General features: G+C 37.6%; 1 protein-coding gene across 1 annotated transcript in view; it reads right to left on the reverse strand.

The window, feature by feature from the left end:
- The window catches only part of lrp2a (low density lipoprotein receptor-related protein 2a), a 111,088-nt gene that overhangs the window by 38,604 nt on the left and 48,058 nt on the right, over window positions 1-24,426 (reverse strand). Inside the window, 22 exon segments of the mRNA XM_051905140.1 lie at window positions 1,443-1,574; window positions 3,631-3,750; window positions 4,917-5,042; window positions 5,171-5,413; window positions 6,431-6,631; window positions 7,953-8,004; window positions 8,006-8,243; window positions 8,358-8,516; window positions 8,596-8,761; window positions 10,859-11,779; window positions 12,610-12,798; window positions 13,852-14,091; window positions 16,189-16,402; window positions 16,685-16,862; window positions 17,079-17,188; window positions 17,393-17,536; window positions 17,652-17,818; window positions 20,921-21,055; window positions 21,904-22,081; window positions 22,983-23,211; window positions 23,445-23,629; window positions 23,715-23,926. Coding sequence (XP_051761100.1) covers window positions 1,443-1,574; window positions 3,631-3,750; window positions 4,917-5,042; window positions 5,171-5,413; window positions 6,431-6,631; window positions 7,953-8,004; window positions 8,006-8,243; window positions 8,358-8,516; window positions 8,596-8,761; window positions 10,859-11,779; window positions 12,610-12,798; window positions 13,852-14,091; window positions 16,189-16,402; window positions 16,685-16,862; window positions 17,079-17,188; window positions 17,393-17,536; window positions 17,652-17,818; window positions 20,921-21,055; window positions 21,904-22,081; window positions 22,983-23,211; window positions 23,445-23,629; window positions 23,715-23,926 — 4,539 coding nt within the window.

Raw genomic sequence — 24,426 nt, forward strand, 5'->3', positions numbered from 1 at the left:
ATTGAGAAAGTTGCCTTTAAAGGGATAGTTCACCCAAAAATGAAAATTTGATGTTTATCTGCTTACCCCCAGGGCATCCAAGATGTAGGTGACTTTGTTTCTTCAGTAGAACACAAATGATGATTTTTAACTCAGTCGTATAATGCTTGTCAATGGGAACTCCGTCTATAAGAGTCAAAAAAACATGCACAGACAAATCCAAATTAAACCCTGCGGCTCGTGACGACACACTGATGTCCTAAGACACGAAACGATCAGTTTGTTTGTGAAAAATTATATAAATACTGTTCGGTTTCTCACACAAACCGATCGTTTCGTGTCTTAGGACATCAGTGTGTCGTCACGAGCCGCTGGGTTTAATTTGGATTTGTCTGTGCGTGTTTTTTTGACTCTTATAGATGGAGTTCCCATTGACATGCATTATACGACTAACAGACCACAACGGTTGGAGTTAAAAATCATCATTTGTGTTCTACTGAAGAAACAAAGTCACCTACATCTTGGATGCCCTGGGGGTAAGCAGATAAACATCAAATTTTCATTTTTGGGTGAACTATCCTTTTAAAGTTGTCCAAATGAAGTCCTTAGCAATGCATATCCACTCACAAAAATAATTTTTTTAATATATTTACGGTAGGAAATTGGCAAAATATCTTCATGGAACATTTATTCTTTACTTAATATCCTAAAGATTTTTGGCAAAAAAGAAAAATCGATCATTTTGACCCATACAATGTATTGTTGGCTATTGCTACAAATATACCCATGCGACTTGGTTTTGTGGTCCAGGGTCACATATTAGGCTGCTGTCACTTTAAGACCTGATGCGCGGATCCATTATACTGTTACACATGCGTTTTTTTTCTCAACTGTTTACATTCTCTTAAAACATAACTGACTGTGTTTACATGAATACTCACCAAGACCGGCATTTTGACATTATTTTGTGCATATTTGACTGTTTAAATGCATTAAGCAGTGAAAAATAACTCAATTTAGTACAGAGAGGTGTCTTTATGTGTGCACAATAAGTAAAATTATGCGCAATACGCGCAATCCCATGCTGAAATTCAAGCACGAACAATATTCATCCTGAGCAACTGAAAAGAGTAAGTAAGGGGAGGCGGGTTTTATGTAAGCCTACAATTGAATAATGCATATACAGTATTATATATAAAATTCAACCCACCAAAGTGGCTAGTAGGAGTGACTGTGTTACACGCCACTGCTAAATATATTGTATATTTAAAATATAATAATTTACATTCTTGCATCTCTTGCAATAACTCTGCAGCTGTTCTGTGTGTAAATCTTTGGTGGTAAATCCAAAGGGATAAACATTTTAATAACACATTATACCAAAAGTACAATGTGAAATGAGACCTGTACCGTCAAGAGAGGGGGGAGGAATCGAATTCAGGTTTGGACCGAGCAATACTGACCACAGTTGTGTCTCTCGTCCTCGTCGCTCATGTCCCCGCAGTCGTTGTCTCCATCGCAGATCCAAGACGAAGCGATGCACCTTCCGTCATCGCAGCGGAACTGCTCAGAGTTGCAGGTCCTCACCAGGGTGGCTGTAGGGGACAAACACACTGCAGTGAGCCACGGATCAAGAAGCAGCAGAAGAGCGACCTGCCTGAAGGCCATGTCTCACTCTGACCTCAGAGGGAACTAAAGAACATGAGGCCTACGTAATCCATTTAACCATTAAATCCCATCCTGAACAGCCAGAAACGTGGCTGAGTGCTTGGATTCCACAGGCAGAGGAATTCTGGGAGAGAATAAGCATTCCTCTCTCTAGTGTCCCGCTTGAACAAAAGGCACCGAGGGGTGCTGTGATTAACGGGGACAAAAGCGAGAGGATGGGGCAGTGTGTGTGAGAGGAGGGGGCAGAGAATGTCAAAGGAAGGGCCAGTGTGTGTGTGAGGGCTTTTCTGCTGAACGTCACTTTGGAGGAATGTGACACACAATAGAGGGCTGGACTGAGCACTGGCATCATAGACACACACCCAAATACACCAGACAGTTAAAGGCACTTCAGATACCACCGAAGTGTCATTCAGAAAAGCTAACCTTTTTCATATTATTGTAGCTTCTAGTTATTTAATGTTATTGGTCTTTCCTGTAATGTAGCACGTGTTTTAGTTTATAATACTTATATCAGACTTTAAGATATACCCTTGTATTGTTAAAAAAAAAAAAATTAAATTATCAATTTAAAAAGATTCCTTTTTAAAACACTTTGGTTTGAAAAAAAAAATATATATATTTCTTAATAAATAAAAATAATTTGGGCATCCCAAAAAAGGCAACATCCACACCAAAAGGGTGAAATAATTTAAAATTCAACCCTATATTACTAACTGTGATAAATTAAATTATTAGATAAATTATCTAACACATTACCATTTAGAGTTTGGCATCATAATGTTAAAAAAAGAGAGATATTAATACTTTTATTCTGCAAGGATTCATTAAATTGATCAAAAGTGACAGTAAAGACATTTATGATGTTACAAAACATTTATATTTCAAATAAATGCTGTTCTTTTGAACTTTCTATTCATCAAAGAATCCTAAAAAAAAAAAAAGTATTTTTCAGTTTCCACAAAAATATGAAGCAGCACAACTGTTTTCAACATTAATAATAATAATAAGAATGTTTCTTGAGCATCAAATCAGCACATAAGAATGATTTCTGAAGGATCATGTGACGCTGAAGACTGGAGTAATGATGCTGAAAATTCAGCTTTGCATCACAGGAATAAATTACATTTTAAAATGTATTTATTTAAAAATATTTATTTTAAATTGCAATAATATTTTATAAAATATTATAAAATATATAATTTTTTATTATTATTTTGATTAAATAAAGACAGCTTTGAGCATCTTTCAAAAAAAAAAAATTCTTGCCAAACCCCAAACTTTTGAACAGTAGTGTATGATATCTAATATATTAAGAATATTTTTGGGACATGAAAATGCATTGCATAGCAAGAATAACCCATATGTCAATTCAGCTCTTTCTGATTCACATATATAGGCTATTGAATAAATGAAAGCAAAATTATAAAGCAAATCTGTATTGATATAAGGATCTAAACATCATAAATAAAAATATGCATTTGTATGGTCATAACATATACACTACTTACGAGTAGAACCACTGGATATGAGGCTCTCAGACTCGGCAAATTGCCACAAACATGCTGGACTGAATTACTACATTTTAGTTCTGTTTCTGCCAACTGAACCAGTTTCTTGTACACAACATCAGCCTCATCTTTCCACTTTTTAACTGCATGCAGCACCAGTGGAGCGTAACATGAAGGGTAGGGGGGGCAACATCATTTCCCTCCAACTTCAATTCCCTCTATCACCATGGTAACCAATTAGGCAGGATACCCATCATTAACACACCACCCAGAAACATAGCCAGTGGTTTCCCTAGATAAACACAGCTTTATCCTCACATCATAGTTTTTCCACCAGTAAAGTGGTTCAAACATAGTCCAAAATTAACTTTTTTCCACATATGCTGGATGAATGCCTGATAAAAAAAAATACTGGTATATCTATTTGAATGAATCTGCCATGAAAGTGTATATTGTTATGTGTAGTACTTACTGCAGGTAGTGGGCTCATCAGAACCATCATTACAGTCTGTACCACCATCACAGTACCAGTGGCCGGGAATACAGCGCCCGCTCGAACAGCGAAACTCGTTCTGGGAACATGTAGATGTGGCTGAGGAGTGAAGAACATGGTCGATCAGAGACAAACCAACACTAAAGTCAACTAAACAGATGAGGGTTAAATCAATCAGTCAGCCTCAAATGGCAGACATGGGTCATAAACATTATGCAAAACAGTGTCCAAACAATCATCAAACCAGAAAGCTCAGAAAAGACTGTACCTCAGCGGCACCAGGTGGAGCCGCTCACATACATGGGTCACTAATTTAACTGAAATTCCAGTAAGGGCAAGTTGAGCAACAACTTTGGCTCAAAAAGCAAAAGGAAATTATTTTTGAATGTATTTTGAGCTGTTAAACAGTTACTCATCTAATTCCACATTAAAGCAGAATTTTTTGAGGAAAACATTCCAGGATTTTTCTCCATATAGTGGACTTCAACAGGGTTCAACGGGTTGAAGGTCCAAATGTCAGTTTCAGTGCAGCTTCAAAGGGCTCTACACGATCCCAGACGAGGAATAAGAGTCTAGTAAAACCATCATTCATTTTCTAAAAATAAAAATAAAAATGTATATACTTTTTAATCACAAATACTCATCTTGCGCTGCTCTAAGATGCGCCACACATTAATTAATCTCGTTGGAAAGGTCACGCGTGACGTAGACGGAAGTACCATGGTAAGGCGAAAAACTCCATCTCATTTTCTCCTCCAACTTCAAAATCGTCCGACATCGTTGTTTACCTTTTTTTTGTAAAGTGTCTTTGCACGTTCGCTTTGTAAACGCTGAATCGGTACTTCCGCCTACGTCACGCGTGACCTTTCCAACGTGATTACATAATGCGTGGCACATCACAGAGCAGTGCAAGACGAGCATTTGTGGTTAAAAAGTATATAATTTTTTATTTTTTTTTAGAAATTGGCCGATCATTTTGCTAGATAAGACCCTTATTCCTCGTCTGGGATTGTGTAGAGCCCTTTGAAGCTGCACTGAAACTGACATTTGGACCTTCAACCCGTTGGTAACTGTTGAATTTCTTTTCGACTGAAGAAATAAAGACATAAACATCTTGGATGACATGGGGGTGAGTAAATTATCAGGAAATTTTAATTCTGAAGTGAACTAATCCTTTAACTCACCACAGCGTGATGTAATTAACAAATTAAAATTTGAATTTATGAACCTAACCGAGAGGGAGAGCGTGGGACGGGGAAACTCACCACAATGTGTCGGGCTCTCGTCACTGTTGTCGCCGCAATCATTATCTCCATCACACAGGTACGAGCGTGGGATGCAGATGTTGGTGGTCTGGCATTTGGTGTGCTCTGGCTGGCATGTCCTCTCAGCTGTGTTTTACAACAAGGAGAAGCCGTTAATTTATGAGACATGAAACTTTTATATCATATAAATGCTTGTAAACTGTAGGTTGTTTATAGTGAGAAGCAACTTTTTGCAACATTGCACATGAACTTACCGCAATTCTGTTCATCTGATGTCCCGTTGTCGTAACAATTGTTTATTCCATTGCAGACATATTCCCGTGCAATGCAGCGACCGTTATTGCAGGTGAACTCAGTGTTGGGGTCGCAGGGGCGGAACAGGCAGCCTGTCTCGTCGCTGTTATCACCGCAGTCATTATAGTGATCGCAGCGGTAGTGATATGGCACGCAGCGGCCATTTCCACATGTGAACACAGTGGGCTCGCAGGTGTGAAATGCTGCCATGCACAGATAATAAAAAAATCAGAAAATGCTAAATGGATTAACAGAAACTACTGGAACTCACCGCCTACCTCCTCTATCGCTATATTTTAGTTTACCTGAGAGTGAAATGAATGCTGCTGCTTGTGGGACTGCATGCGAAAGAGAGAGCGGTGCATTGTAGAAGAGGTTAGTATGGGTTTATGGATGGTTATTAAACTTTATCTAGTCTAAGACTCTGTTCTAAATCCTAGTAAGCTGCTTTGGCGTCTGCTGACTCACAAATGACTTCAATAAAATTTGGCGTTAGCATGCTAAGCTAACAATTCAGTAGTCAAGTCATCTTTATTTATATGGCGCTTAATAAAATAGAGATTGTTTCAAAGGGATAAACAGGAAAATAATGATTCAATGATGAGTTCAATTCTGCTGTAAAGCAACTCTAAAAAGAAAATAGTGTCATTGTTCAGCTATAATTCATCATTATCACCTTTGAGTTTGGCCAAAAGAAGGTATCTTAAAGGGCAGCATAATCATGTTAACTATGTAGGCAGAACACAAGGTTTTGGAACAAAGCTTTTATCTACACGTGAATAGAGGTAAGCAAGAATACACACCAAAAACGAAATGACTCTTGGATCCTGGAGCAAGAGATTTGAGCAGATTGTGCAAGTAAGGAAAAAGCAAGAAGAAATATATTAGTGAAAGATTGCGCCGCAGTGCAGGAGAGGAAAATTCATTCACCGGCAAACAGAGATGGTCAGACAGCGACGAGAAGACTTAAACTTAGAGATCTGGTTGTAAAACATTATGCTAAGTTATGCACAAATACCAATTTTAAGTTTAGTTCACCCTTGAAAGTGTGAAAAGGGAGCATTGATGTCTCATTTGTTCATGTTTGGCACACCACATATGAAGCCACTGGCACATATTCTGAATCAATAAACTGTATTTACATAAAACTGCCCTCTATTCTGAAAAGATTTGAAGTCCTCTGTACAAGCTGACAACATGTAAGCAGCAATGCATCTCACCGCAGACCCTCTCGAGTTCATCACTGCCGTCCCCACAGTCATCATCGTTGTCGCATTTCCACTGGGCACGGATGCAGCGGCCATTCATGCAAGTAAACTGGCCCGACTGGCAGCGTGTCCCGTTGTCAGGGATGCAGTGTTTGTTGTCGGCCAGATACCAGCGGCCCTCAGCGGGACACTGACACTCTGCTCCCTGAGGGCCTGGAGGAAATAGAGTTGTATTGCATAATAAGTACTTAATTTCACAATTTGTATGTATTACAAATATAACATTTTAAAGGCACAATATGTAAGATTTTTAGGTTAAAATATCCAAAAACCACTAGAACAGTGTTATATATTTTGTTGACTTGCGTACTTACATTATCCCAAACGTTTCCAACAATGTTTAAATCCAGAGAAATCAGCAATTTCAACCATGACACGGACCATGTCATTTTGTTTGTTACCCCTGATTTTACTTTCGTAGAAACCATTGAAACACCAAAGAAGCTTTAATATATTATGTGTTTTATTAGACAGGTGAGCAACTGTTTGGATACATTTATCAACAGAAAACTAATCATTGTTATATAGATCAACATGGTTAGTCTTATTGTTTGAATCGCTTGTTTTCTTGATTTACTACAAGTCTTTACTATGCCTTAGAGACAACACTATTTTGTCAAGTGGCTAACATAGCATAATCAGAAAGAGCTTTTTTCATCATATAATATATTTTTAAATAAATTGCATGACATTTAGCAACACAAGTCATCCCGTTTTTATTAATTAGACATTCTAATATCGATCTAGGTTGCTGCAGTGTGCAACAAGTGTCTTATACCAGCCACCGAGCGAACGCACAGAGTAATGTTATAACAACTTTCAACACACTCAAATGTATTTAGTATGATTGTTTTAACCATGTAAAACAGCGCTGTTACCTCACATACGCAACGTAAAGAGCGGAAGCAGCCTGACTGCAGCATAAGCATAATAAAAGCTCCGCTGGACTCCCGTGGCTCTCAGCCCGCCCTGCTTCATACTACAAAACGTTAATAAAACTTTAGCTCATCCATGAACATGATTCCTTCCCGAGTCTGTCGGATTGCTTTCCATCGGCTGTGGAGGTGAAGACAACAACTCCCATGATTCAACGCTCATTCACAGCGTCATCAAGCTACGCCTCTGTTTTGAATAAGCGACCTCTAGTGGCGAAAATTACATATTGTGCCTTTAAAGATAGGTCAAATTTTTTTTTTTTAAAGGATGTAGGCTCTGTTCCAAAACCTAGTGAACTGCATACAGTATGTAGGCATGATAATATGCACTCCTGATGCAAAGATTGTTGCAAAAATAATTAAATTTTAAGGCATCATGAGGCAAAACTTGCATTGAGTTTCTGCCTATGTAGTGTATTCTAAATGAGTCACTAATGATGTTTCATTTCAGGAGACAGCAATGCAGCTCACTAGGTTTTGGAACAGAGCTATTTTTGAGCATACTGGCTTTAAAAAATAGTTTTGAAATATGAGCCTACCTGGGGTGCAAATATGGCTGCAACCACCATTGAATTGTTCGCAGGGACTGCCTGCACTGCTGCTGTTTGCTGTTGGATAGCACGTGGATGTCCATGGGCCGTGATGGAAGGTTCTGTAGCATCACCCTCTGGTCCGACCCGTCGTGCTTGTTTGCACGGTAGATGCTCCGTGTGTTCCAGTCCGTCCAGTAGATCTGCTGACCGTACACCGTCATTGCAAATGGGTAGATGGCGGTGCTTACGATGACCTCACGGTTAGTGCCGGTGAGTGAGCACCTCTCTATCTTCTGTCTGCACGGAGAGAGAACACCTTTCCTTAACATTATGTAGCACAAAATGTGCAGGTGAAGTGTTGCTAGTTAATAATGCCAATAGTGTTTTGATATGAACAATAATAGATCTTACAAACTGGCATCTGCCCAGTAAAGTCTCTGATCATCATAATCCAGTGTCAGACCATTTGGCCAAACCAGACTAGTGTTGACAATCTCTGTCCTGAAGTTTCCCCCCAGAGTTGCACGTTCTATCTTTGCGTTGGTTCCCCAGTCGGTCCAGTACATATACCTGACCAAACAGAAATGCATGTTAATTAAATGAGAAAATGGCTCATCTAAATCACAGACCTACTGAATCAGAGACTCACCCTCTACATGGATCGAGCATGATTGCTCTGGGTCTAGGCACCTGTGCTACAACAGTCCTCTGAGATCCATCCACTGCCATGGAGCTGATGCTCTGGTTAATATAATCGCTGTAATAGATCCTCTTATTGATCCAGTCATAGGCGATGCCATCAGGAGCTCCCAGATCTCCATAGAGAAGAAATCATTCAGAAAAACAAAGCTGTATAAACAATTGCTAGGAAAACATACCATGCAGTCTATTATTTATAGCAAACATCTATCTACTAGAGATGCACAATTAATCGTTAAAAGATCACGATCTCGATCCAAACACTCACGCAATCTCATTCCTAAATGACAACGATTCATCTGTGTCTATTAAACCTTTGACAAAATCACACTGAAACATTCAAATCTGTGTTTGCACTGCCACTGACCCAGAGAAAGCAGTTATCATGTATAGGTATCAACAGTGTTGGGGAAAGTTACTTTTAAAAGTAATGCATTACAATATTGCGTTACTCCCTAAAAAAGTAACTAGTCGCATTACTTTTGCGTTACTTTTTCTCACCTGGGCTGAGCTTGCTTGTTTGTTTTTTAATAACAACAAAAAAAGTTTTATTTTTGGCAAATGTTAAGGCCCTTTCATACCAAAAGTGAAATGAATAAGCCTCAGGCTGCAGGAAATGCACATTTACACCTGTACAGTAGAGGGCGCAGCTCAAACAAACCTTTCAGCTGTGCTTCCATTCCGGATTAAAGAAGAATAGGATACAGGAGAAGGAAGTTCAACACTCTTATTTCTAAATCTAATCTAAAGTAATTTTTATTTATTAGTATGGTTGAATTATATCATTGAAGGTCAGCAGCAAAGACATTGGTTAATAAAGTGAGATTAAATAAATAAAGTATATTTGTGTAATTTAATATAGTTATTACAGGTTTGCGTAAAATTCTGAGATTGTATTTCACTGTTTTTATTCATTTTGAGGAATACTGAATGTTTTCGTGCAAGTGAGTAAATGCATGTTCACATTTAGAACTACAATAACCATCATGTTCACACAGCACCAGTGTTGCCAAGTCTGCAGTTTTCCCGTGGAACTGGGCTACTTTTAAGTTGCTGCTGTGGGTAAAAATGTATAAAATTAAAAATGTATAAAATGTTTTCTGCGGGTTGATTTCCACCCCCGTATGTACGATTTTGGCGCTCTAACACCCCTAAAACACCCCCCAGACGCACTGGGCTATTTTTGGGCTACTTTTGACTGGCCATTGGGCTACTTTTGTTGCACAGACCTGGCAACCCTGCACAGCGCACACAACACCTCTGCACTTTATTTCTCTCAACATGGAGACAGGAGAGCTGTCAGTCAATAAATGTGAAAAAGTAACTTGCGTTAGTTATTTGAAAAAGTAACTTAGATATTTTGTTGTAAATTTAAAAAGTAATGCGATACTTTACTAGTTACTTGAAAAAGTAATCTGATTACGTAACTCAAGTTACTTGTAATGCGTTACACCCAACACTGGGTATCAAAAAGCTTTACAACAATATTGTTATTTCTGTGTTATAAATATTTATATTATCACAGAAGTACTGGGATGAAAGTTTATAAATGGGATATAAACACTGATGTCTACGGAAGCGATAAAAAGAGTAAATTACTTTTTGAAAGTAACTTTTCAAATAACAATTGTATCAACTACATACATAATTATCAACAGTTTTTATCATTATATTTGGTTGTTCTACTGCATCTATCTGTGTGCAGCATTCAGGCAGTATTGTGCGCTACCTGCAGATACTCATGAAATGCATCTTTTCAAATATTTTAAAATATTTCTTTAAAAAAAAAACAAAAAAAACATCAATAATCAGGCTTCTCAAACTTTTTGCACAAAGTTTGTGCACAAACTCTACAGTGACTGTCAGACAGTAGAAACTCATGATCCCACATAACTCCAGAAGTGAACATTTGATCTGCTCCAATTAAAAAACAAAATGACAATAACAAACTTGTGCATTTGCTGCCTGTGACACAAATAACTTCTCTCATGCTTTCTTTCTTTTTTATATTTCACAATAAAAGAGCAAGTTGGCTTATATGGTACATAAGACCTAAATAACCTCCAGACTGCAAACTAACCACTGTAAAATGTAAATGTCATGCAAGATACTTTGTCAAGCCAACATTCAAAGATTGTCGTATTTAACTCTATTTCTTTTCTAGCTAAACCTGCTGTGTCAGAGTGCATTAGGGGTTTAAATAAGCAGCTCACCTGAGGCCACCTCTGTAGCAGGAGAGGTAGGTGAAGCCAAAGTAATGAAGCTAATCTTGCTCTGGCCCGCTCCCGAGCTCTGGGTGAAATAGATCCTGCCATCCAACCGGTCAAAATCAAGGGCTACCGAAGTCCGGGGCACGTTAACCACAGGAAACGGCAGCGAGTGATCCTCTGGATCCAGCCGCAGAGATCGTACAGTGCTTTCTGTCGTGTAAATAAGGTAGTCATCCCGGGATACCACACAACTGCTGTCATCCGCAGCCAGATTCCCAAAGGCACACGAACACTTCCTCGTCTGAGTTCCCGCGATTGCGAAGCAGAAGTGAGCGCAGCCGCCGTTAGACTCCAAGCAGGGGTTGTTATTGAGCTCGTGGGCTGAACTTGGCTGCATTCTCCGGTCAAAGATGGTGACGTCCCGCAGCATGTTGATGTTGTCTCTAATCACGACCGGCTGGTCAGTCGCACCTGGCTGTTTGCTGGCTTGGAAGACTTTCTTCAGGTTTCTGTCCACCCAGATTACATTCCCCTGAAACACCGTGATGCCATATGGAGTCGGATAGCGACTCCCGTACCGTACGACCTCCGTCTCGCCCCCCTCAGGCCGGACTCGTGCGATCATGTCCAGGGAATCGTCTACCCAATAGATGTATCCGTCTTGGTGGTCCAAAGCCAAACCCCTTGGGGTGATGATGCCTGAAGAAACCAGCACTGTCCGATTGGAACCGTCTAGAAAAGCCCGCTCGATTTTGGGGGTCTGTCCATAGTCGGCCCAGAAGAGGAATCTGTTCATGGGGTCCACCACAATATGACGTGGCATGTCTACTTGGGTTTTGAGAAGAACACGACGGAACGTAGTATTGAGTCGAATGACTTCAATGTATGTCTCGGTCAAAAAGGCATTGGTGAAATAGAGGTTTCCTGTGGAAAAACAAATACAAGAAAGATTAGTCGCACAAAAAGCTTAGAAACTCAATGTGCACGGTTGCTATGAGAGATTAAGTGGCGCAATAAATGCTGTTCTTTTGAACTTAATATTCATCAAAAAATCCATATTAGAATGATTTCTGAAGGATCATGTGACACTGTAGACTGGAGTAATGATGCTGAAAATTCAGGTTTGATCACAGGAATAAATTACATTTTAACATATATTCAAATAGAAACCAGTTATTTTAAATCAAAATAATATTTCACAATATTACAATTTTTACTGTATTCTTAATCAAATAAATGCAGTCTTTTTGAGCATAAGAGACATCTTTCAAAAACATTTAAAAATCTTACTGACCCCAAACTTTTGATTGGTAGTGTGTCAAACTTGTTTATTCACATATTGGGGTCAAAAGTTTATGTTTAACAAGCCATGGGTCATTGGGGTCTAAACTAACTGAGCCTCTTTTCTGTCATGTTAACCTTTAATCTTCTCCAATGCCACCTGTCTGTGCTTATACTAACGTGAATTAATTAACATGTCCTTACAGTAAGGCTGTCACCATTCTGACCTCTAAAGCTGCTCTAGAACATTCCAGAACAGCATAAACCACATGAAAGCAGTGACTTCACATAACGCTCCATGAATCCAGTGTATCTGAGGTACTTGGCATTAGTGTTCACATTCCTTTCAGTACTTCACTGGTTTTGGGATGTGGCCAAATTTGTTTCAATCAAAATGTTACAATTGTACTGTGTGACCAGAGATGCGGTCACCAAATCTGATTTCAACATACAACAAGCACACAACCCCTCACCTGCGGCCCAGTCTACAGCAATGCCCCGTATTCCGTTACGTCCGATTCCAGAAGTGACAATGCTGCGGAATCCAGAGCCGTCCGGTTTGATCCTGCGGATTCCGTTCTGAGATGCCACGGTGCTGCTGAAGTCACACCAGTAAATGAAACCGGAAGGCATGTGTACGTCTACGTGAAGAGCATTGCGGCCTATAGGACACACAGACACACACATGCACAAAAAGTTATAGTGCAATAACATTTTTTGTAGTAGTTGTTGTACAATGCATTTCTCATTACACACATTTTTCACAATATATTTGTAAAATGTACAATATACAATACAGCAACAATGCAAATAATTGTGCTTTTTATTTGGCCGTAAAGCTTTAGTACTGTCTCTAACTTAAACTTAAGCAACAAAAATTACATTAGACTGTGAGTCAAACATTCCACTTCAATGAATCGATTCAACAAATCATCAAAGCTGCCATTTTGTATATATTAAAATCTTTTAGTAAATAAAAATGTTATATTTGTTCATATAAATGAAAAAACTTTATATATTATTCCTTGTGTTTAGGGAAAAACAATGTAGACCACATGCATTTATAATTTTTAAAACTAGATTTTTTACTGTATTTTAAATCATGAATTATTCTTTTTGAACATTTTGAATCTACTTGGTTTCAATGGCAATACATAAATAATAATATTAATTAATATTAATACTATGAATATTAATCATAAATTTATATATACCGGTCAAAAGTTTGGACTTGTTACTATTTTTAATGTTTTCTGAAGGATCACATGACACTGAAGACTGGATAATTATGCTAAAAATTCAGCTTTGCATCACAGAAATAAATTATATTTTAAAGTATATTAAAATAAAAAAACACTATTTTAAATTGTAATAATATTTCACAATAATACTGTTTTTTTCTCTGTATTTTTGATCAAATAAATGCAGGCTTGATGAGCAGAAGAGACTTCTTTCAAAAACATTAAACATTTCCAATAAAATATTATTAAAAATAATTTGGAAATACTTTTTTAATATAAATATAAACTCACTTTTATATAAAAGTAAAAAATATATAATATAAAATATTTATTATTATTCATATTTAATATTTACTAAAAAATATTGTAATTATATAACATATAATTATTATTTGATATTAATTAAATATATTATTATATTTTAAATAATTTTTTTTTTTTTTATCTGTACCGCCCAGCCTTACTGATCCCCACCTCTGCCTGCCACAGGCACCATGGACTCTGAGTGATCCGCTCCCTCCAGACTGAAGCCCTTGATGGCAGTGAGCATAGAGATCACCACGTATGATTGGTAGGGAGAACAGGTTCTGTTATCAGCGTTGAGTTTGAACCCAGTCGCACAGGCGCAGCTGAACAGGCCACTGGGACGTGGTAAACACAACTGCTCACATATCCCTACGTTATTACTGCAACCATTAGACGAGCCGGCTGAGGCTATAGGAAGACAGACAGAAAGACAAACAACTTAGACCAGATAAAGAGAATGAGAGGGAGAGATTTAATACTTTTACAAGAAAACTGCAAAGAGGTAACCATAAGAGTACATGATACTGACTCATATCTATCTATTCTGGTAATGTATACACATTTCTAGTGCATCTCAGTATGTGGTGATACTGATATATTGCTGCTTTGCTATCACTTCCACCTCTTACTGGAAGGAGTTGTACAATAGACAGTGTTCACAGCCCCAAAGAATGAACATGTGCACTGAGCACCGAACAAAGGGACACTGATTCTTCTCCGCATAAAGCTGAGTGTCCCCCTGAGGCAGAGGGGAACTAATTGGTAAACTGATATCCCATTGAAAGTCATTCATCCCTCTCTGGTAATTGCTACACGGGCATCAAGGTTACTATGACTTCCAGAAAAGACCACCATAAGTCAACCGTGGAATGAATCAAAGATAAATGCTCAAAAGTGACACTGTGAGATGCCTACATAGGCAGCATTTTGAGATTCAATCTAATGAACAGGGTAAAAAATATAACTAATTAATATCACCATTCTTTCCCCAGTTTATTAATCACAGTACATTAGGACAATTGTCTGGAATTAAAAGTTTTCTAAAATGTTACATTTAACACATTGGATAAAGTTGGGTTCAAAATTCTTGTTTTATTTTGATGACATATTAGAGTTAAAGGTTTTTCCAAAGAGGACTTTGGATATCTCTTTTTAATCAAATACATTTTCACCATATTTTAGGAATAAAAGAGTATGTATATCAGGCGAATGCTATATAAACAAACCCCTCTGTAAAAACCTTTGGAATATAGATAGGAATATGAACTGAAAACTTTGCTGTATGCATGTGCTACTACTCATTTTGAGAAAACGGCCTTTGAAAACACATACTGTAATTGAAATCTACAGATAAAAATAAATAACATATAATAAAATAAACATAAATGTTAGGGGTGTGACGAGACCGGTAGCTCACGACATGAGACAAGACAAAACAAAAAATAGAAAAAACACGAAAAATTGATAACACAGTTTTCTCTTAGTCTTAAGTGCAAACAATAAGTGCAACCATAATCAAAGTACTCTCTCAATATTCAAAGTGCAAATAGAGAGCAAATTTTTCAAGCATGTTACAGAGCTGAGAGATGGTCACAACTACACAGCCCAGCCTAAGATAGCTTTCAAACTGGGAGATATTTGCATTCATCAGGGAGCCGCTTTCAAACTGCGGGGTATTGAAGTTGCGTTTGAATGTGCGCTCTCGTTTTACTTTCGCTTTCGTGAACGCGCGTACTCTGTGAATAGGGAGCGGCGGTGCTGAGCGCGCATTCTAAAGATAAGACATTTGTCAGACGCTAATTAGGCTCTGTTGTGCAACAAATCCTCCGCCATGGTCTTGTCAGTCATCTCGTCACTTACTCTCATCACATGATCATTAACCTCTGATTCCAGCTCGTGTTGGGTGAGCTGGATGGGATTGAAGCGACCGTTATCCAACTTACTTAAATGGTTTTTATTTCTATAAAAAGCAAAACGACAGTGGAGACGTAATGTAAACGTAGTGGTGGCATATTCTATCCTAATTTCACCCTCACACTCCGTCATGGCAATTTCGCGAGACAGCTTTTCACTTTGATGAGAAATCTCGTCCCGTTTTGATCTCGTCACACCCCTAATAAATGTACATTTTTAATAAATTAAGATTTTTCCTTCCTCTAGTCTGAAAGAAGACAAAACATCCTAAAATCTCTACGTTTATCAGTGCATGAAAAAAACAATGGTTTTGCCTGTAGTGTCTTGCCTTAATGTGACTATTTTACCCAGTATTTGTGTGTGATGTGTACTTTTATGCGTATTAGAGTTAGCAACATGCAAACATCAAACTCCATTGAAATTATTTATGCATCATGGGTGAGTTTTGTGTAGGAGGAGCTATTTGTATGATGTGAGGAGTCACTATGTAGAGAGCTGTTTTTCTTCCAAATTCAGTTAGTATACTGGTTTAGAAGCAAGACAGCTCACTAGGTTACATATTTTTTGCATACTATTTTTTTTTATACTCACAGTCTCTATAGTGTACTTTGAGCACTCTAAGACCAGCCACGTTATCCCGCATTACGACCCGGTTGAGTCCTGTGGCTTTGTCGACACGCTCAATCACCTCAAAGTCCCGATCTGTGAAATAAAGGTAGGAGTCGTATACGGCCACACCCCATGGATGGGATAATCCATTCACCATAGTGATTCGGTTTGATCCATCAGGGTCACCGCGCTCGATCTGAAACATTGAACCAACAGTTATATATATACAGTGTATATACATATATATATAAACTATACTAAATATAGGCCAAGATCGAAGGTAATACTTAATCATCAAAAAGTGGGCAGTATTTTTGATCAAATAAATGCAGCCGTGGTGAGCAAACTTTTGAATGATAGTGTATTTGAAATATACTATAATATGCCAAATAATCCATCCAACTAGCTAAAATCGAAAGCATGCAGCTACATTAATATTTCTGATTGAATGAACCAAACGTGTGGAAACAGGGCATACCACGCCAGTTCCTGTAACGGCCCAGTAGAGCTTGTTCTCTCTGATGTCTATCGTTATGAACTCCACGTGTTCTAAATTATGGGTGAAGAGGATGGCCGGGTTGGAGCCGTCCATATCTGCCGATGCCACCTTGGCCGGGATACCGCTCTCTGTTCCCTGATCTGTCCAGTACATCTTTCTAAAACAGATATGAAACATCACTAAACAGAAGCAAATACTGAATCTTTTGGTTTCTAAAAGTATATATTCTGAGGACTGATCATGACTGTGCGTGTGTTGACTGTTGTTTATTGTGCTCAGTCAGTTCAGTCCTGGCAGATGACATTAAATCAGCTCAAGCTTGTTAAATTTGGGGATCAGGGTTAATGCCAAAGTTCTGTTTATCTGGGCTTACCCACGTGCCGGGTCCACCGCAATGCCAACGGGAGCTCCTGCGCCAGTAGGTGAGCCGTTGTTAGTGATGAGAGTTTTTCTGTACTGAATTTCTCCTTTTAGCCTCAGAACCTGAAACAAATCAGATTGGGTTTGTCACAATAACAGTTTTATTTAACGATAACAACGCTGCTTGTAGCACATAGATATACTGGTTACAAGACTTAAACTAGTTTTTAACATTGATAAAACTGGTGTGGTCAACTTCAGTAGGTAGAAATAACCCTCAGCCTTGACAAGAACAAAATATGATGCAGTGAAACGAGGTTTGCCAACCTCAATAGACTGTGACGAAGGGTTGGAGTAGTACAGATTCTGAGACATCCAGTCCAGAGCCAGTCCGACCGGAGATCCCAAGATGGCCGCTGGTGCAAACTCAGTTCTGTTGGTACCATCTGACTTTACCCGATGAATTTCCCCCTGTGCAAATAAATAAGACAAAAACCTAATTTCAGAATACAAAACACCTGTTAACTAGTTAATATTAAGGATACAACTTGATTGAATCATCTGAGATAAACGTTATATGCTTTACCGGATGTTCCACCCAATAGATCATCTGCTCAGCATCATCAAAATCGACATCGTATCCATTCAGCAGCCCAGCAACGGGCACCATGGCATCATTGCTCTTGTCATTCGGGTTGAGCGGGATGCCGTAAATGATGCTGTCTCTCACCACCACCAGGAACGGATCCTCAACTGCAAAAGAATCAACCATTTATTTTACATCATTCAAATGACATCCATAAAAAATCATAATAATGGGCTTTTCAGCAGTGACACACATTTTATTTTCAACCAATTACGTCACATGAAATGATGACATTTTACTTTTTGAGTGAAAAAGATGCCTACTATCCCTTGTGAAAAAGAAGTACACTTTAGCATACTTTTTTAAAAAAGTATTATTACGTAAATAATACACTTTTTTTCTGACATGTTATGTGCAATTAAATGAAAAATGTTTTATTTTATAAAGGTGCAGTAAGTGATTTCTGAGAAATGATGTTGTAAGTGGATCGGACCGAGCACCAAAACACACTTGTAATGACAAGCATATATGGTAAACTAAAATAAACTTTAATGTAATTACTATTAAAACGTGTTTTTCATGTATTTAAATATATTTGTAATTTCACAATTGTAATGATAAAGTTCCGATTTAGTACATTTAAAATGTATTAACTTATAAAAACTAGTGCTGTCAATTGATTAAAGAACTTAACTAATTAATCGCACATTTTTCTGTAATTAATCGTGATTAATCACACCTAACACTAAAGTTTTAAATATATTTTTATATATTTATTCACATTTAATCTCCAAATTAATGTAGAAACAACATAAAGACAGTATATTTAAAATATTTGATCTAACAGGTAGGAAATATCCAGAAATTGAATAAAGTTACCAAACACTTTACAGTCTTCACTGCGTAATTTAGATTAAAACATATATTAATTTTTAATAAGTGAGTGATTTTCTTTTTCTTTTCTTCTTTGATTAACATTAATTGCAGACTGCAGCAGGTTTATTAGGCTGCTGTCACTTTAAGGCCTGCCGCACATGTCGCAGATCCTATTTTTTCACAACTCTTTGTGTTCATTTAAGACTTTATTTAACTCATTTAAGACTGTGCTTATGAGGATACTCAACAAAACGGGCATTTTAACATAATTTTGTGTGTTTTGTCCATTTACAAGCAAAAGAGAACTCAATGCGGCCGGCGCGCCAGTACAACACTAAGTTCTCTTTTGTGTCTTTTCGTGGTTGAATGGTTTAAAAGCGTTTGCATGAATAAGAGTGTGATCATATAATGTAACAATAGCTAAAGGATGACGGAAAAAACAGATGCTGCGTTAAATATTTTTAACACATTAATGTAATACTGAATAACACACTAGAGTTAAATTTATAATCAAGTACTTTGCATGTGCTTTCAGTAGTATTATATCATCTGCAAGTCCAAAATATACTTTTAAGTACACTGCAAACGCACATTCAATACACTTAAGCACACTTTTTTCACAAGGGATAGCACAGATTCCCAGAGTTAGGTATCATCTCATTGCATTTAGTCTGGCAAATATGAGGTACTGGTGAAAAAGGCCTCGCAGAGTAAACTACGCCATGCCAGCACAGCTGATTGTGAAAAACAGACCATTCAATCACTGTTTGTCTTGATTAATTGTTAAACTCTCATGGAAGAATGCACTTGACAGCGCTAACAAAGGCTGAAACCTGAGCGAGGTTGAGAGTCTGCCCTAAAGAGAATGTTAAGGGCTTCTTAAGACTAAAGGCCTCTTGCGCGCTTTCATCCGTTACTGTCAGCTGAGCTAAGGCCTTTTATAATAGTAAATGTTTGCCTCTGCAAAGAAGCTTACTTAGTAAATCGAAAATGGGTTTCTGTTGACAAGTTTTCATTCCCATGAAATCTATATCCAATTTTAACAGAAGACTGCTTCATTCATTCACTGCGAAGCATATTAAATGGACAGAGGCCAGCATTAAAGACATGGACACATGCATTACTCATTAAAAACAGCCAAAAGCAGGAATAAACTGTTTAACTCATTGCACTAATTTATCTTTGTCCATGGCGTATTCATCCTCTTAGATGGTACAGCTTCACTACTGTAAAAGATCAGAGGTCATTTCCAATATACTTTTGTAGGCCAACTCGCAAGTTACCATCACCCTGGTTCCCTCGGAAAAAAACAATGGTATTTTTCCATTGGCTTTTGGATTTTTGCAGAAAATAAGCTCTGGGACCAACAATAGGTTATGGGCCACATTTACCAAACAGGGCAAATGACTACCGCAAAAGTAAATCACATTGCATGATTTTTTAAAATCGCTCCGTCCATAAATTTTGTATCTGAAAGGAAAACTCCTACAAATGCAATGCATATGCAAAAATAACTGTGTCCACACTTTTTCATTGCCAATTTTTCACTGTGTGTCCTTTTTTTAAAGCCACAAGACGGTTTAGCTGTTAGTAAACCTGACCCTATGATTCTTACACATTTTGTTTATCAAGATAATCTTCATGAATAAACAACTTTTATAAATTTTGAAGCCTAAATACAATCACAAGAAGTAAAAAACTAAAATTAGGATATAAACGAACCACACCACGTTTGCATGACTTCAGCATCACCATCACTATGTTTCCGACAACTCTTTCAAGTTGGAAAGTTTGAGTTAGAATGGTTTGTGTGAGTATATTAGCCACTTGTTATCAATCGCCTTTTTAAAGACACATAAAAGACAATGTACACAATGTAGTGTTGTCAAAAATACTGAATTTTCAATACATATCGATACTGAAATGTCTGAAATGCTTCCAATACTTATTTTCCTCACTCATCACTCCGACAGCGAGTTGACACACAAACCCGCCTCCCCTCACTCACTAGCGTAACTTGCTCCAGATGAATATTGTTGGTGTTACAGGGCTTAAATTTCGGCGTGTGATTGCGCATAATTTTACTCATTCACGCATGTGTAACAGTATAATTAATCCGTGCATCAGGTCTTAAAGTGACAGTAGCCTAATATACCTGCTGCCAAATTATAAGATAATATTAAAAATATCTATATGACAGTTTTCCTAATGGTATGGATGTCAAAATTGTGGCCAGTAAAAAAGGGTGAATGACTAGTAACTTTGGAAAACCACTAGCCACAGTGGCTGGTGAGCAAAAAAAGTTAATGTCAAGGTCTGGCCATGAGTAACTCTGCTCTCAAGATATCTGCATCGGCCACTGAAAAACCCATATTGGCCAATGTATCTTGTACCTCTAGCGCATGTGAACTGGTCAGCAGCGAGAGTCCAGCCAGATGGACAGGCACAGGAGTAGAACCTGGGACCAATCGCTGACAGGAGGCAGATATGAGTGCAGGGGCTCAAACGGGGTTCACAGGGGTTATAACCTGCAGGAAGAACACATCGAAACTTTAACTTTAAATTGAAATCAATATTGACCCTATTTGGTTTCTTATGAATTTAAATGTATTTGTAATGAAAAAGTTGCAATTTAATACATTTAAAATATAATAACTTTAACATACTACAGTTAAAATTATAATCATATACTTTACATATGCTTTAGTATGTTAGTCAACACAAAATAAGTGTGCTTCTTTACAGCACAACAACAGATTATTAAAACAATGTTTTAAAATGTGCTTTAAAGCACAACTTTTAATTAAACTATTGCAAAGTGCACTTTTTAAAAGTGTATTAAGAAACAGTCATGGAAGTGTACACTTTAGTGGCCTTTTATATCATTAATATTATCTGCAAGTAAAGTTTTTTTTTTAAATATACAGTATCACTTTATTTTATAGTGTCTTTGTTACACGTTACATGTACTTTCTATTGTAATAAGAGTAAATTATGCATAATTATGAAAAACTCTTATTATTCAACCCCTTTCGAACCTTTTTTCTTATCAGAGTGACTTCCAGAAACAAATTTGGGTAACACTTTATTTTACAGTGTCATTGTTACGATACATGTAGTCAATACAGCAATAACTATAAATTATGCATAATTACGTGCAACTAACCCTAAACCAAACCAAACCCTAATCCTAACCCTATAGGTAAGTACATGTACTCAGTACTTAAATGTATAATTTTAATGTAACAAAGACACCTTAAAATAAAGCGTAACCCAATTTTGCTATGGTCTCTTAGGCTTGCTGCATTTAATCCTAACAATAACACTTTGCTGTCCAGGTAGCAGGCAGTTGTCTAGCTGTTGTAAAGTGTTGTACCTGCAGGCTGTCTGGCAGGGTGAAGTGCCACCAGGCCCATGGGCTGGGGCAGATTATACAGCATCACCGTCTGGTTCTGTCCGTGCCACTTGTTGGCCCGGATCACGCGGTTGACGTATCTGTCGGTCCAATAGACAAAATCCTCAAAAATGGTAATTGCGTGGGGATGTTGAAGCACCTTTTCATTGAGAAACAAGAGGTGTTTTATTTATTCACATGGTAAATATGTAAAAAAACAAGCATTCATAAGTGTGCAAGATACAAACTTAATGCAAGTGCATAAACACACAAACTAGAGTTGATTTTGCATTAGCAAATGCTGTGAGTACATTTAAATGGGGATGGTGCATTGCAAGTGCAAGTGTTTGCAAAAGTGATGCTCTATCATGTGACCAAAAGTTGAGAAGATTTCAATGCACTCTAATGTCGACCAATTAGACATTCAGAGAGGCAGCTGCATTTGTTATTGCTTGATTTCAGATTCTCCCAGTTAAATTTTTTTCTATAAAATCTAAATGTATCGTATGCACTCAATTAAACACATTGTGCATCTGCGTTCACATACTTGCGACTACATTTTTGGGACTAATATTCAAACATTGCATCCTCAGTTTAAATTAATGCTGAGTTCCTGCCCAAACATTTTTGAAGTAGTACCATATTATGTACTGATAGTACTGATTTTCTTACTTGACATTTTTGTTTTGTTTTCCAGTACAAATATCTAAACATTCTTAAATCAATATACATTTACTTCAGATGCAAAATGACATAACATAAGAAAAAATTCTTTGATTTACTGCATTTTTAATTTTCTGACCCCATTTGCAGATATTTTTCTTGTTTTCAGCAAAAACTCGCTCCATTTTGATACATTTTTCAGAACTCATGACTTTTTTTATCTTATGTCATTTTGCATCTCAAGTAATTGCATCTTGATATTGTAATGTTTAGATATTTATACTGGAAAACGACGCAAAAATACTAAGGAAGTGTACATTATTGCTCATGCAAAGCTACAGAATCGCCCCTTTTATGTTCATAATTATAAATTAATACATAAAAACAAAAGGTCTCACCAAATCACTGGCCAACACTTGTTTTCGGTTCTTGCCATCGTAATCACAGTAGTCAATGAAGTCTAGGTAAGCGTCGGCAAAGTAAAGCAGATTGTTGGGGTAGTCAATTGTTAAGCCATTGGGCCAATAAAGTTTGTTGCTGATGATCGTAGTCCTTAACTTCCCATCCATGCTGGCTCTCTCAATACGAGGATTTCTGCCCCAGTCTGTCCAAAACATCAGGTGCGTGCTGAAATATATATAGAAAAGGGCACATTGGGATTTCGTTTTCAACCAATGGTCATTCAAATTCATTTTTATATACACTGTAAAAATGTTTTTTTCGAAATTGTCTTTTAAGTCTTTCTAGTTCAAAATTACTTTGTAATTAATTGTGAAATTTCCTAGCAATTTCTGACTGAAAATTGTTTCTACACCATTTTTTCTCAGTGTACTTAAAATGTAGTGAGTCATTGGTCTTACTTATTTCTAGGGTCCACTACCAGGCCTCTTGGGTTGGTCACGTTTTCACTAATCAACACTGTTCTGTGGGACCCGTCTAGTTTGGACACCTCTATGGTCTCCAAAATGTAGTCTGTCCAATACAAGTTTCTGCCAACCCAGTCAACGGCGAGACTCTCGGTGACGGTCACTCCACTATCAAAGATCTGGCAGGGAAGAGAAATTAGATTTTAGGGGGGTGATAGTTTATGATCACTGTAAGGGTGCCGGAGCAGCGTTTGTGTCACTCACCACTGTGCGGTCACTCCCATTTTTGTGAGCGCTCCATATTCTGTCCTGGGTGGTGTCAGACCAGTAAATACGATCTGTAACCGAGTCGAAATCCACCGCTACGATGTTACGGCCATCTCGCACAAGAGACCGAATAACGTTTGGCTGTGCAAGGACGTCGTCTGATATAATCTGATTCCGACTGGCCACTAAGAGCAAGGCCTCTCGAGATCCTGTCAGATTGAGAAAGGAATGGAGAACACAATAGAATAGTGTAAAATATTATTACAATTTAAAATAAATATATATATTTTGATAAATGTCTCTGTCACTTTACTGTCACTTTTTGTTTACTTTAATGTCTTTGCTGTCAAGGCTGTCAGGGATCTCACGATATCAGATTTTTCACACCACGGTTATCGTGGCCAAAATAATTCACAATATCAATATATCGTGATATCTATGGAAACCTTTAAGCCAATGAATCACACCATTCCATACAACAACTACACTTAAGGGTAATCAGATACTGATAAACAACTGATAAACAAACAACTGATAAACACAAGGCACAATAATTTTTACTTTTTGCATTCTCTGTCTTTAGCAAATTTTTATGAAGGAAGACAAGCATTTAGTTTATCTGATTTCAAGCTGGAGTAAAAAACACTGCCTGAATGTATCCTGAAGAACTGAAAAGATTTTCTGATGAACATTTTAAAGACCATGCTAT

This window comes from Ctenopharyngodon idella, chromosome 9, assembly GCF_019924925.1.
Source record: "Ctenopharyngodon idella isolate HZGC_01 chromosome 9, HZGC01, whole genome shotgun sequence".
NCBI lineage: Eukaryota > Metazoa > Chordata > Actinopteri > Cypriniformes > Xenocyprididae > Ctenopharyngodon > Ctenopharyngodon idella.